At 42.7% G+C, this 12,847-nt stretch overlaps 1 protein-coding gene across 1 annotated transcript in view; it reads right to left on the bottom strand.

The window, feature by feature from the left end:
* Nucleotides 1–12,847, bottom strand: part of PREX2 (phosphatidylinositol-3,4,5-trisphosphate dependent Rac exchange factor 2) — a 415,237-nt gene that overhangs the window by 212,912 nt on the left and 189,478 nt on the right. Inside the window, exons 12-13 of the mRNA XM_068237470.1 lie at nucleotides 5,683–5,786; nucleotides 1,364–1,413 (exon numbers count right to left, since the gene is read on the bottom strand). Coding sequence (XP_068093571.1) covers nucleotides 1,364–1,413; nucleotides 5,683–5,786 — 154 coding nt within the window. The remainder of the gene's footprint in view (nucleotides 1–1,363; nucleotides 1,414–5,682; nucleotides 5,787–12,847) is intronic.

The raw sequence follows: 12,847 nt of genomic DNA, 5'->3' as shown, positions 1-12,847 counted from the left end.
CTGGACACACCAGCAGGAGCCGGCTCACTGAATGTGGAACGAGCCTGGACACACCAGAAGGAGCCGGCTCACTGAATGTGGACGCACTGGAGCTGACAGCTTGAGCCTGGACGCGTGCAGGGGGAGACTTCTTGGCAGCCAATGTGTGTATATATATATATGTATATGTGGGTGTTTACTGTTGTGGTTTTTTTTTTTATTTATTAAATATTTCAACTTGCCCACTCCAGCGGTTCTTGAGCCGACACCGCACACGGGCAGGCATAAAGTTCTGAGTCTTCTCGTGCAAGGATGCAGACCAAAGTGTGCGAGTGCTGGATAGAGAAGCAATGCTCCAGTAGTAATGCAGGGTGGCGGCCATCTTAATAGGGGGCAGAAGCAAGATACCTGTGAAAATACCGCTGATCCCAGCGGCGGGGAGCGGCAAAACTAATATGAGGTGGGTCAGGCAGAAAAGACGATGCTGGCAATATGTTTCTTATTCTGTTTGTATACTATATTTCAGTTCCGCTTTAAGCCAAGGTCACACTTAGCATATTTGCATGAGTTTTCCCCATAGAACATATTGGAAAACTCATATGATTCTGCTAAGTGTGACCCTGACCTAAGGCTTTGGTTCATGTTGTTGCCTTTGTCAACCAGTTATATGCACTTTTTTACGTGATTAAAGTTTTTGTATACAATATTCTGCACTTTTTTGAAAATTAAAAAGAAAAAGTATTTTTGCAAATGTTTGGTTTCCTGTGTCTTCAGTATGTCCCTGATTATTATCTAGATCTTGTTGTGGTGTCTGTGGTGCACCTACAGGGATTTATTTTGTTTTTTGGCTTCTCCCAAATACATTAACTACTAAGGCTTTGGTTCACACATAAATAGGTGTCCAGTCCTATTCTGTCAGATTTTGACAGTTGGCATCAGTTTTGCATGTGTTTCTATGGCTGTGTTCACACCTAAGGCCAGGGTCACACTCAGCAGAATCACTTGCGTTTTCCACTCTGTACTATGGGAAAAACTCATGCGATTATGCTAAGTGTGACCTTGGCCTAAATCTGCACATTTCCGGTCCTGTCAGTTTTGTATATGTTTCTATGGCTGTACTCACACATAAAAGATGTACATTTTCGGTTCAGTCCTGCCAGTTTTGTTTGTGTTTGTAAAATAATCACAATGTAAATATATGTTGTCTTGCAACTACCACCAGAATGACAGATGCACCCCACCCGCGAGGAAACAATATATTGTAAAAGTCATGGTTAGAGAAGACTCTTGTAAAGGGATTTTATCAATGAACACCTAAGAAGAAGACGTAACACAGAGGGAACAAGCTCAGCAGCATATAGCAAAGCAGTCCTTTCATACATACCTAATTACTGGAGTGAACAGGCTATGGAGGCGACAGTACAGTCTTACACCCTGGAAGAGATACATAAAAAATACAATTAAAAAGCACAATTGGTAGTGACACAGAGATAAAGAGGACCTGTGACAGAAGAAAATGCCCATGGCTCCATTCTCACCCCTTTTTTCAAAATTCTATTTGCTTGCTCATCATCCTGATCCTGCAGTTTCATTCAAGGCTAATACAGATTAAACAATCTTTCTCATATTGTAAAAAATTATTTTGTTTGTATACTGTATTAAGAGGAACCAGAAAATCCTCTATTTTTGTTATCTGTCAATAATAAAAAATAGTTTCTATTTTTAAAGTGGTGTGAAAATAAAAAATACATTTTTACTCTAACACATTAAACACACAAAAAAATTTACAGAAAACATGAGAAGACTGATATTATGTTACTGGAAGGCATGTTTTGAACTTCACTAATTGTTAACATTGCCAGTTTACAGGACATATGATCAGTTTCTCTTGTAATTAAGTACTGTAATTGTTAAGCAAAGTAGATAAAGTTCTCGGCTTCCCCCCTAGATACAGAAGAAGATTTTCTGCATCGTTTCAGCTTAGTATAGCTCAACAGATTAGAGGTGCCTACACTCTATCCCCTATGCTATCAAAGCATTTTGTATTGACCTGAGGAAGCGGGCCATGACCTATGCAACGCGTTGTCAGATTGCTTTTTGATTAAAAACTTTTTTCCAGTTGAACTGGTGTCTATATCGTTTGGAGAGGTAAGGGATTACCTCTATTTTTTATTATTTTTTTATTTTTATGTATATTTTAAAACACTAAATAGAACACACATTGGGCACCTCCATCGTTACTAAACCCAGTATCTCTCCCAGTAGCCCAGTAGCTTTCTCCATGCCCTTTCCTTGTTAATTGTCATGCCCAGGACTTTCAGACCTATGTTTTCATGGCATTTCTTTTGTCAAGAAAGCGTCACTTACCACTCGATACCCATATTCCTTTTTTTTTTTTTTTAATTTCCCTCCCTCCCTGCAGAGTTGCGAGTGGCGATAAGAGTGGGTTCACACTCACCTAATAAATAAGGAACACAGAGAGCCCAATATAGTGTAGTATGTATTAGAAACCGTGGATAAATATAAGTGTGAGATGAATATACTCACAAACATGGGTTCCTCTTAGGCAACCACTGTAGATGCAGGTGAGGAGATTAGACCTGTCCTCACTCAGGATTAAGATGTAGATCAGAAAAGTATGGGTAGGTCACCCCTCCACCAGGGGTGGACACAGTATTATTGTAAGAGAACAGAGGCGCCAGCAGGATAAAAGGTAATAAAAGTTTTAAAATTTGCTGGGAGGAAGTGGTGGACTTACCTCCGGAAAGCAAACTCAAAATACTGTCTGAATTAAACAAATAAATATATTATTGGTACCCCAAAAGATGCAACGCGTTTCGCAGGCACAGCCCGCTTCATCAGGCGGCAATAAGATAGGGGACAAACAGTAGCTCGTCAGTAGCATGAATAGCGCCTCTGTGGAACACGTTGCATCTTTTGGGGTACCAATAATACATTTATTTGTTTAATTCAGACAGTATTTTGAGCCTGCTTTCCAGAGGTAAGTCCACCACTTCCACCAAGCAAATTTTAAAACTTTTATTACCTTTTATCGTGCTGGCACCTCTGTTCTCTTACGATTACACTCACCTAATGGCTGCTTCCAGTGACGGGTCTCCATGGCGGAAGGGAGTCACACGACACTGCCATCAGGATGTACCAGTATATTGCACACTGGCATATCCTGACAGCGTGTCACGTGATGTCCTGTTGCCATGGAGAACTGACACTGGAAGCGGCCATTAGGTGAGTGTAGACCCACACTTATCGTCACTCTGCAGGGAGGTAGAGTAATCCGGCCACCCACCGGCTAGCTGGATCAAGAGGCTGTAGTTTTCCCATCGCTGCTGTAGACTATAGATAAGATTTTCATGCCACTTTAACATAGTCTGAGTTAAAGGGTACCTGAATTGACATATGACATGTGGGTTGATTCACTACATAATTGATGGTCAAATTCTAGTGCGAAAACACAGCACAACAGTTTTACCAGTGTTTATGCAAATATAGTGCAACTTGCATCATATATTAAATTCAATTTAGTGAGTCAACCCCATGGTGGAATATGTTTATGTACAGTCTAGCCTGAAATTTGATTTACTGTACATCTAATGTACATTAATGGTGTCTCAGTTTTATGCCTTTCTTTGTGATTTGCTTTTTTTAATTCTTTTGCAGTTTAAATTCAGATGGCAGATCTCCTTTTTTCATGTGCGATTCATGTTTTAATGCAAGTAAATGACAACATAGAAAAATCACAGAAAACCACCTCTTCCACCTAAAATATTGCGCAGTTTTGAAGATAATTAGATACACTTTCATTTAAATTAGGTTTATGGGTATTCATGGAAAAGCTGTAAAATGAAAATTTGCGTATAAACATATACTAAAATTGCAAAAATTCACACATAGAAAACGCTCCTCCCCCTAAAAAAAATCATACAAATTGCAAATATGTGCATGCAGAAAATCACATGCAGAAATCGCTATGACAGCTGGGAATGGCCACCTTAGTTCACACTTTTAAAAGCAAAACTAGCAATGTACATTACGCAATTAGCATAATGTGTATGTATATGTGTATGTGTAATATGCTAGCAACGCATGCATTAATTAACTAGGTGACGCTAGTTGCGCTATTTTACCAATGCGTTACTACCTCGGGTAAGTATCGTTAAAATTGCTGCCTGCGCTCAACCAAAAATTTAATTTTTATATTATCTTGGTTTTTTTTTACTTACATAAGTCTCTTGGCTAACACTGTGTGAAAACACTGTCCTTGGCTGTTGCCATCTTATAAAAGAAATGTTTTATTTATTGTTGTCTCTGTCTATTTTAGCAAGATTTATCCAATTTCCTGTCCGGACAAAATATTAGGGGAATTCTTCCAGATATATTGTCACAGCAAACAGTCCTAAGAGGTTTTTTTAGCCTTTTACAAACAAGCCAAAGCTAAAAATAAGAGTTTATGTGGAATTAAAGAGCAATCTAATTGATAAATATTTCAGCTAAGTTAAGGTGCCCAGATCGACCGAGAGACAGATCTCTCTCTGGTCAAATCTAATTCGGGAGAGATCTGTTGGCTGCCCATATACCACAGGCCGATTCCCAATCAATTTAAGCATGACATTTCTAGGGAATGGGCCTTGTGACGCCACCACGCCGCCCCTGCGCTGTACTTCTTAATGTAAAATGTTACCTTCCTCCCGGTGTCCCTGGTGCAGTACATTTTACACCATGTGCTTGCCGGCATATACGCGGGCGCTTGTGTGATGTCATACACGTCCCCACATTACACCCACAACCACGTGGGGCGCATGTATCAAGATGGAGCCAGCGGCAGACACGGACAGGTAAAGTATACTGCACCAGGCACCCGGGAGTAACATTTTACACTAGGGGGGCAGCGGCAGGAGTTGCATCACATTCATCGCTCGTCCCGATATCGTTCGCTGTTACCGCCATGGAGGGATCGTGAAAATCGGCCCTACATCTTGCAGCATGTCTGACCAATACATGCAACCAATTTCGGCCAAAAATTGGTTGCATCATTGATTGTCAGGGGCGTAGCAATAGGGGTTGCAGAGGTAGCGGCCGCATCGGGGCCCGTGGGCCAGAGGGGCCCCATGGGACCCTTCCTAAACCAAAATATAAGCAGTTTATTGGTCCTATGCCTGTAATAATCACTTCTATAGATGCTTTGAATGGTAGTAATCATTAGCACACTGTTCCCCAAACCTTTCTTGCACCTCTAATACTGTAGATGACCTTGGCAGGTTTTGTTGCGCCGTATCAAGAGCTACGTATAGAGTGCTGGGGGGGGCAATGTAAATTCACACCAGGGCCCCGGGCTCCATAGCTACGCCACTGTTGATCGTGCTTGCTCTTGCCGCTACGGATTTTTATCCAATTAGATAATAATTATCAAATCAAATGGTCGATCAGCCACATCGCCTGATGTATAGCCACCTTTACTGCTGTCAGAAGTAAAACACTCAGAGTTGTAAATAAAATGGCAAGTAAAATCAATATTTGATAAGGAGACAACTGCTTTCTTGTCTAATGATGTCTTGATGAAGACATTAATCTTTCAGCGAGGATGTCTCATTCAAGACTTGCCTGTGAGGAGCCGAGCCTGGGAGAAAAAGCAATAATCAGGCATCTATGAACTGTGAAGTTTGAATTTTATTTTCTGATAATTACCTTTGATATGAGTTCTTGCATTTCGTTTCTTGGATAGTAGGTGCCATCATCACAGCGAAACCTATACAGCACCTGTTCATATTTAAATTGGTGCTTATCTGTAACTAAATGAAAAATAAGTAGCATAAGCACAAGTAAGTTTGAAATCAATCCTCATTCTAAAGTTTACTTTTTTATGTATAAAACATACAATGAGCGAACTGATATGCTATATAAGAAGAAAAAAACATACACATTTATGTTATGTAGCATACAGCAGTGCTAGATGAGTGTGCATTCTATTCAACCAAATAAAGCAGGACTTTCACAGTGCTCCCAAATGTAACCGCAAATCATTTTATTTTGGCCAAATACGTTTGCACTGAGAAGGAATTTGATTTGGCAGTTGCTTTAAGTGTACCCGAGGTGAAAATAAACCGATGAGATAAACAATTATATGAATCCTCCTACTCCTAAAAATGATTTTTTTTTATATCTCATGGTTTTATTTTCTATTTAAACATTTACAAAGTAGGTTGAATGTTTTACTGTCTCTAATCAGTGGCAGCCTATTAAAGAGAATCTGTACTCTAAAATTCTTACAATAAAAAACATACCAGGCTTGTAATTGCCAGTTGTTTACAAACAAAAGACATGGCTGCTAACCAGAGTGTGATAGGCTGAGAGCTCAGTCTGTGACTCACACAGAGCCTGGAGGGGGCGTGGAGAGGGTGTGTATAGCTTCTATCCTAACACAAGCAGACCAGCACATTCCTGCCTGAGTGTCTGAGCCCGACAAAGCCGTCAGAGGAAAGAAGATTAGATTATATAACAGAGATAATACAGCCACTGTGCAACTAGGAAAGGCTGCAGTAATCCAGACCACATTAGAACAGGTGTAGGAACTTATAGGATAGAAGAAATAAGGCTGAAAATTTTGTTACAGAGTCTCTTTAAGTGTTCCAGAATTAGAAAAAGGTCCATAGTTCTTGTATTTTATCTCTCCCTGCCCTCAGAAGTTGTATTCTGCCAGGAAAACTTGTTTTTTTGCTGTACTTTGCTTATCAGTGATGTTTACAATATTCCTGACAAGACAGAAGGGGCCTGTGATGATTTGCTCAGCTGCCTGTGCAGGCAGGCAGCTTTTTGACCATTGGTTAGGTTTGCATGCTGCAGGACTCTGGAAAGAAGAGCTTCTGTCAGTTTTGCAGCCTGTGCTTGCTGAGGAATTTGCATACGTTGTCATGCAAATTGCCTGGCCACATTCATTGGAGGCGTGTGCTATAAGTACTATGTGTGTCCCACAATGCTTTGCTGGCCATAAGGAGTCTTCCTGTGAAACACTCTGGAGAGTGTCAGCCATGCTCTTTGTTTGAAGATCAGCTTAGAGTAATTCCTGGAAAACTGCACTAGGCAGGTTTCTTTAGTGCAGTTAGGATTGCTTATCTGTTTGTTTGTTCTGTTGCCATTGTCCTGTCCCAACGGTGGTCGACAGGAAATGGTTCTGATCTCTGTTCTTGGAGTATAGCTGGTGCAGCGGTTGCTACCAGCTATCTCTTCTGTTCTGTCTCATTGGATCGCGCTAGCCACTTTTCGCTAGCGCTGTGGATCCTTCTGTTCTGTCTCATTGGATCGCGCTAGCCACTTTTCGCTAGCTCTGTGGATCCTTCTGTTCTATCTGTCTGAATCGCACTTGCCCTAGCGTTAGTGGCAGTGGATTCCTCTGGTCTGGATCTTGGACCTAACCTCGGCTGCGGTCGCTGCTGGTTACTCCTTCTGTTTGTCGTGTGCTTGGATCACACTGCTCTGACAGCAAGAGCAGTGGATCTTTCTGATACCTGGTTCGCACTGGCTCTGACGGTAAGAGCAGTGGTTCCTGTTTGATCGATTCTCGTTGTCTGTTTGCGTGCGCTTGCTGGTGCCTGCGGTAAGGCAACCGTGTAGCAAACGCGTTTGTGTGGTGTCTGTCTTGTGTCGGTTAGTTAGGAGTGCTTGTCTCTATTGTGCTTATCACGTGGAGACCGCGCATAACCGCGTGCACTGTTGCGAATGAGTGCGGTGTTCGCGGTTAGCTAGCGTTTGTTGTTTTCCGTATCTCCTCATTGTATGATTTGCTGTGCCTTTGCTACTCTCGTGCTCCGCCTTGCTGTAGCCTTGTGTCACGTCTGGCGATCGCACCTCTCGCGATCGCGTTCCTGCTTCATATCTGCTGTGGTGTGTGCACCGTCGCGGGTTGGCGACTAGTTTGATGCACACACACACAATCTGTCTCTGTGCTCACTATCAATCGCTTCTCTTGCGATTGCGTTTCTTCCCTTCGTGCAATTCCTGTCTGGCGTGTGTAGTAGGGCAGAGGAGTTGTTCCTCTGCACTCCACAGCTCCACCTGCCGACAGGAATTTCCCTCTGCAGGTGCATTGCACCTACTGCTGGGTTCCTGCAAATTACACGCTTGTGGAGGATTTCCACGGTGTCAGCACACGGCTGGTGCGCTGACCACGGAGACGATTCCACAATCGTTACAGGGCCATATGCAATTCACTTTTTCACCTGAGTTTTCTCCTAGGAGATAATTTTTCATCTTCGATTTAAAAATTTCCCAGCACTTTTCCACTAAACAAGTACCAAAAAGTAGATGAAAAGTACTCTCAACATTATTTTGAGTATTTTCTTGCTTTCTGGTGGCTTAAAAGGCATTTTATTGAGAAAATTTAAAAATGCCACCTAGGAGAAAAGTCAGGAGAAAAAGTTAATTGCATATGGGCCAAGCTGTCACTTCCATGATTAGAAATTAACTCTTTCAGGCAGCAAATTAAAACAAGTAAAGCATCCCGGTTATTAATATGTTTTGTACTGTACATACACATGTTTATCTCATCATGTCACATATCACCCCAGGTACACTTTAAAGGAAGACTTAAGTCAGGAATAAAAAATCAGTTTTACTTGCCTGGGGCTTCTACCAGCCCACTGCAGCTGTCCCGTGCCCTTGCAGTCACTCACGGAGCCTCCGGTCCCCCGTCGCCAGCTAGTTTTCTTTTCGCTGACAGGCCCTGACAGGGAGTCGGCGGGCTTTCTGAGCCTGAGCAGGCCTGGCCACGCATATCCTTCTTCATGTTCCTGTACTCAATAGCGTCCTGCACAGGCGCAGGACACTATTGCGGATGGGAACGCAAAGAAAAATACACATGGCCAGGCTTGTCAGCGAAAACTAAACTAGCTGGCGGCGGGGGACCGGAGGCTCCGTGATGGACACATAATATGATTCAAGGACCTATCGTATAGTCAGTTTATAGTATAGTCAGTTACAGATCAAGCATAGAATCTGTAGAAATGGTTTTGCTGATCTGTGCTGCGGGGGCTCTTCAGCCTGCAGCACAGATCAGATAGCAGCCAGGGCGATCAGTCTTCCCCCCTTTTTTCCCCACTAGGGGGATGTCCTGCTCGGGGGGTCTGATCGCCGCCGGCTGTTTGCGCTTGCGGGGGGGGGGCGCTCTTCAAAGCCCCCCTCCGCAGCGCTTTCTGGCCTCCTTCCCCTTCCCTCCCTCTCCCTCCCCCTGTGAGCGGCGCAGGATGGAAATCCATCCTGCGCCGCCTCAGATAGGCTTCAGCCTATCAGATGCTGGCGATCCCCGGCCAATCAGAGGCCGGGGATCGCCGATCTCATCTACGGCGCTGCTGCGCAGAAGCGCCGTATGTATGTAAACAGCGGGGAAGATCTTCCCCGCGTGTTTACATTTACCCTGCGAGCCGCGATCGGAGGCTCGCAGGGTGTTCACGGAGACACCCTCCGTGAACTGACATGGAACGGCCGCTCATACGAGCCGCCGTTTCCATGGAAACCACTTCAGGATTCAGGGGCGTACTTATGCGTTCGTAGAATCCTGAAGTGGTTAAAATAATTGAAAGACGAGTGAAACATTCATTTTCCATTTCCCAGTTTCAATTCTGTGCAATATTGTTTTCAAGTCCTATCAGTTTCAAAATTAGTGTGATTCTGCATTTAGTAGGGCTACCACCTGAGGGAAGAAGCTCCTCCTCTGCCTGGAAGTTTTTATTACAACTGATCGGTATCTCACCCTCACACAGTTGGAAGATGGAGTGGGCAGGGTGGGAGGGGTCAGAGGCAATCTTGGTCACTCTCTTTCTGCACCTGCTCATGTAAAGTAACTGCAAGGAAGGTAAACTGCAGCCAATTATTCTGCTGATCAGATGACGCACTGCAGTTTCGCCTCCTCCTGTCCGGAGCATGAGCAGAACCAAACAGTTATTAATGATGTGAAAGTGGATTCAATGGGCCAAACTTTTTCAGCTGCCATATGTGGTACACGCAATGAACACCTGTCATTCAGTATCTGAACTGCATAATAGAAGTACCGGTATTTGCAATCAAAAGATGAAAATTAACTTACTACTTACTGCACTCCAGGGTTTCTGGCAGGAACACTTTCACTCGTAACAATGGCAGAAACAGAGGAACAGAAATGTCCAATGTCAAAATGACAGCTGGCCCAAAGGGTCTACCTAACATTCTGCTTTTTACTTATGCAGAACAGCAACAGCACAAGACCAGTTATAAGTATCTGTATTTAAAATGTAATTAAACCTTCCACATCAATTTGCTCTCCAGGCAGTCGTTCCTCTGTTTGATCAGACTGTAAAAATGATAAAAATCTGTAACTAGAAGTGAAGTGCACTGTACACTCACATGGAATGCTAGAGGCAGTACACGTGCTAAATAAATGTCCATTGGAAGTTGATCTACAGCAGGGGGGGCCGGATTTACAAGTCAGGACATTGTAGGCACAGAGGCTCTGGCGCCATAAACTCCGCCCCTCAACACAGACTTCATACCCAATTCCATCCATTTTTTTTCTTTTATCGCAGAAAACATATAACATATAAGCAGCCTCTTATATGAAAATACATTTAAATAACTTTGAAATTGTGTGCAAGTTATTTTTTATGCGAGATATCTGCATTTCCATTGACTTTCACTGAATCACGAATTGCGTATCTCATACAAAAAACCGTGAACGCAAATTTACATGGTTGGTTGAAAAACGACATTCGTCAATCAAGTCCAACCAGAAAAAAAAAAAAAAATAAAAAAAAAAAAACACCGTCCTGAACCTGCACATATCTCAGTTGATCCATGGGGAAGGCAAAAAACCTTACAAGGCCTGGGCCAATAAGGGAAAAATTCCTTCCCATCTCCAGATGGCATTCAGATAAATCCCTGGATCAATTCTTCTGAGAATTACCTAATAATTATAGCCGTGCATAGGAATGCAAAAAAGAATGCAATGATACTGAAATACATTTCATGTTCGCAAATCGCAAATCACGTGTTAACCTTGCCTAAATCATACCTCTGCCTCCATGCCTAACGCTGTGCACAGTGCACAGAACAAGGATTTGCCTGAGGCCATTTTTTATTTTCGCCCTGTCTCTGTCCCTTTTAGTTCTGCAAATCCATTAGTAATCTAAGCAACCTAAGCTTTCGTACACGTTGCAAAGTCCAAAAAAAATCTTTCACAAATGAAACGCTCATAAGTAAGAGCTTTTGTGCAAGAGAACTGTGCTTGTGCATCACCTCCGAAGCATTGATAAATGTCCCGCTCAGTGCATTAAGAGTGGCAGAGATGACACTAAGAAATACTCTGACATCTAGCAGAGTTATTCCCTTCAGCTGTGCAGAGTAAGGCCTCGATTCATAAAAGTGAGTGCGGTAGTTCAGAGAAGGGTGGGAATATATATATATATATATATATATATATATATATATATATATATATATAACATTCCATAACATTAAAGAAAACCTGAACTGAAAATTAAAAGTCAAAATAAGCATACACAAGTCATACTTACCTACATGTAGTCTACTCCTCAGTGTCTTTCTCCTCTCCCGCGTCCTGTTCGTTCACTGTGATCAAGGGAATTTTCCATCCTCCATTTTGAAAATGGCCATTACCCATAACACCTTTCTGGTCGGCACACAGTTAAACTGTAACATCGCCCACTTGAGCCATAGGGAAACATGGGCATTACCTGGTACATCAGTTGTCCTATCAGCTATAACTGACAGCAACTGATATTTTACTGACAGCAACTGATATATTTCAGATCTGACAAAATGTTGTCAGAACTGGAAGGGATTAACGTCAGAAGAAAATGGCGAGCTTCTGAGAGGAACTGAAGGCAAGGTAACTATGTAATGTTCATTTGAAGTTACCTCATGTGTTTATTTTAAATATTTGTACTCAGTACAGGTTCTCTTTAAGTTGAAAGGGCTCCATTTGTCACCTAAAATGCTACTGTGTAGAGCAAACTCGCCAGGTCTTTGTTGGCGATAACAACATGTTATTTATCGCTTCCTTACTCCCCCTTTTTTTCTTCATGAATACACTTCATTCAGTTTACTGACACAAACAACGTTTTCATTACTGCACTATTACCGCACTATTACCGCACTATTACCGCACTATTACCGCACTATCACCGCACTATCACCGCACTATTACCGCTCTATTACCGCACTATTACCGCACTATTACCGCTCTATTACCGCACTATTACCGCACTATTACCGCACTATCACCGCACTATCACCGCACTATTACCGCACTATTACCGCACTATCACCGCACTATCACCGCACTATTACCGCACTATTACCGCTCTATTACCGCACTATTACCGCACTATCACCGCACTATCACCGCACTATCACCGCACTATTACCGCACTATTACCGCACTATTACCGCACTATTACCGCTCTATTACCGCACTATTACCGCACTATTACCGCTCTATTACCGCACTATTACCGCACTATTACCGCACTATTACCGCACTATTACCGCACTATTACCGCACTATTACAGCACTATTACCGCACTATTACCGCACTATTACCGCACTATTACCGCATGCGGTAAAACGTGTAAAACATGCGTTACATTTTATGAGTCCACTATCAACAACATACCATGCAGTAATTTACCGCTTGGGCAATAACACATGCGGTAATGCTTTATGAATCGAGGCCTAAGTGTGCTACCATCCAGCAGCAAGGTCTTAAGCAGGGGTGTAACTAGAAATCACTGGGCCCCCCTGCGAAACTTTGGATTCCCCCCTCCCCTGCTTTCTGCACAGGTAAACTGAGAACAAATGTTATTC

Source organism: Hyperolius riggenbachi, chromosome 5 (assembly GCF_040937935.1).
Source record: "Hyperolius riggenbachi isolate aHypRig1 chromosome 5, aHypRig1.pri, whole genome shotgun sequence".
Lineage (NCBI taxonomy): Eukaryota > Metazoa > Chordata > Amphibia > Anura > Hyperoliidae > Hyperolius > Hyperolius riggenbachi.
Note: the sequence above shows the minus strand (reverse complement) of the source record. Positions and strands in the feature narration are given on the sequence as shown.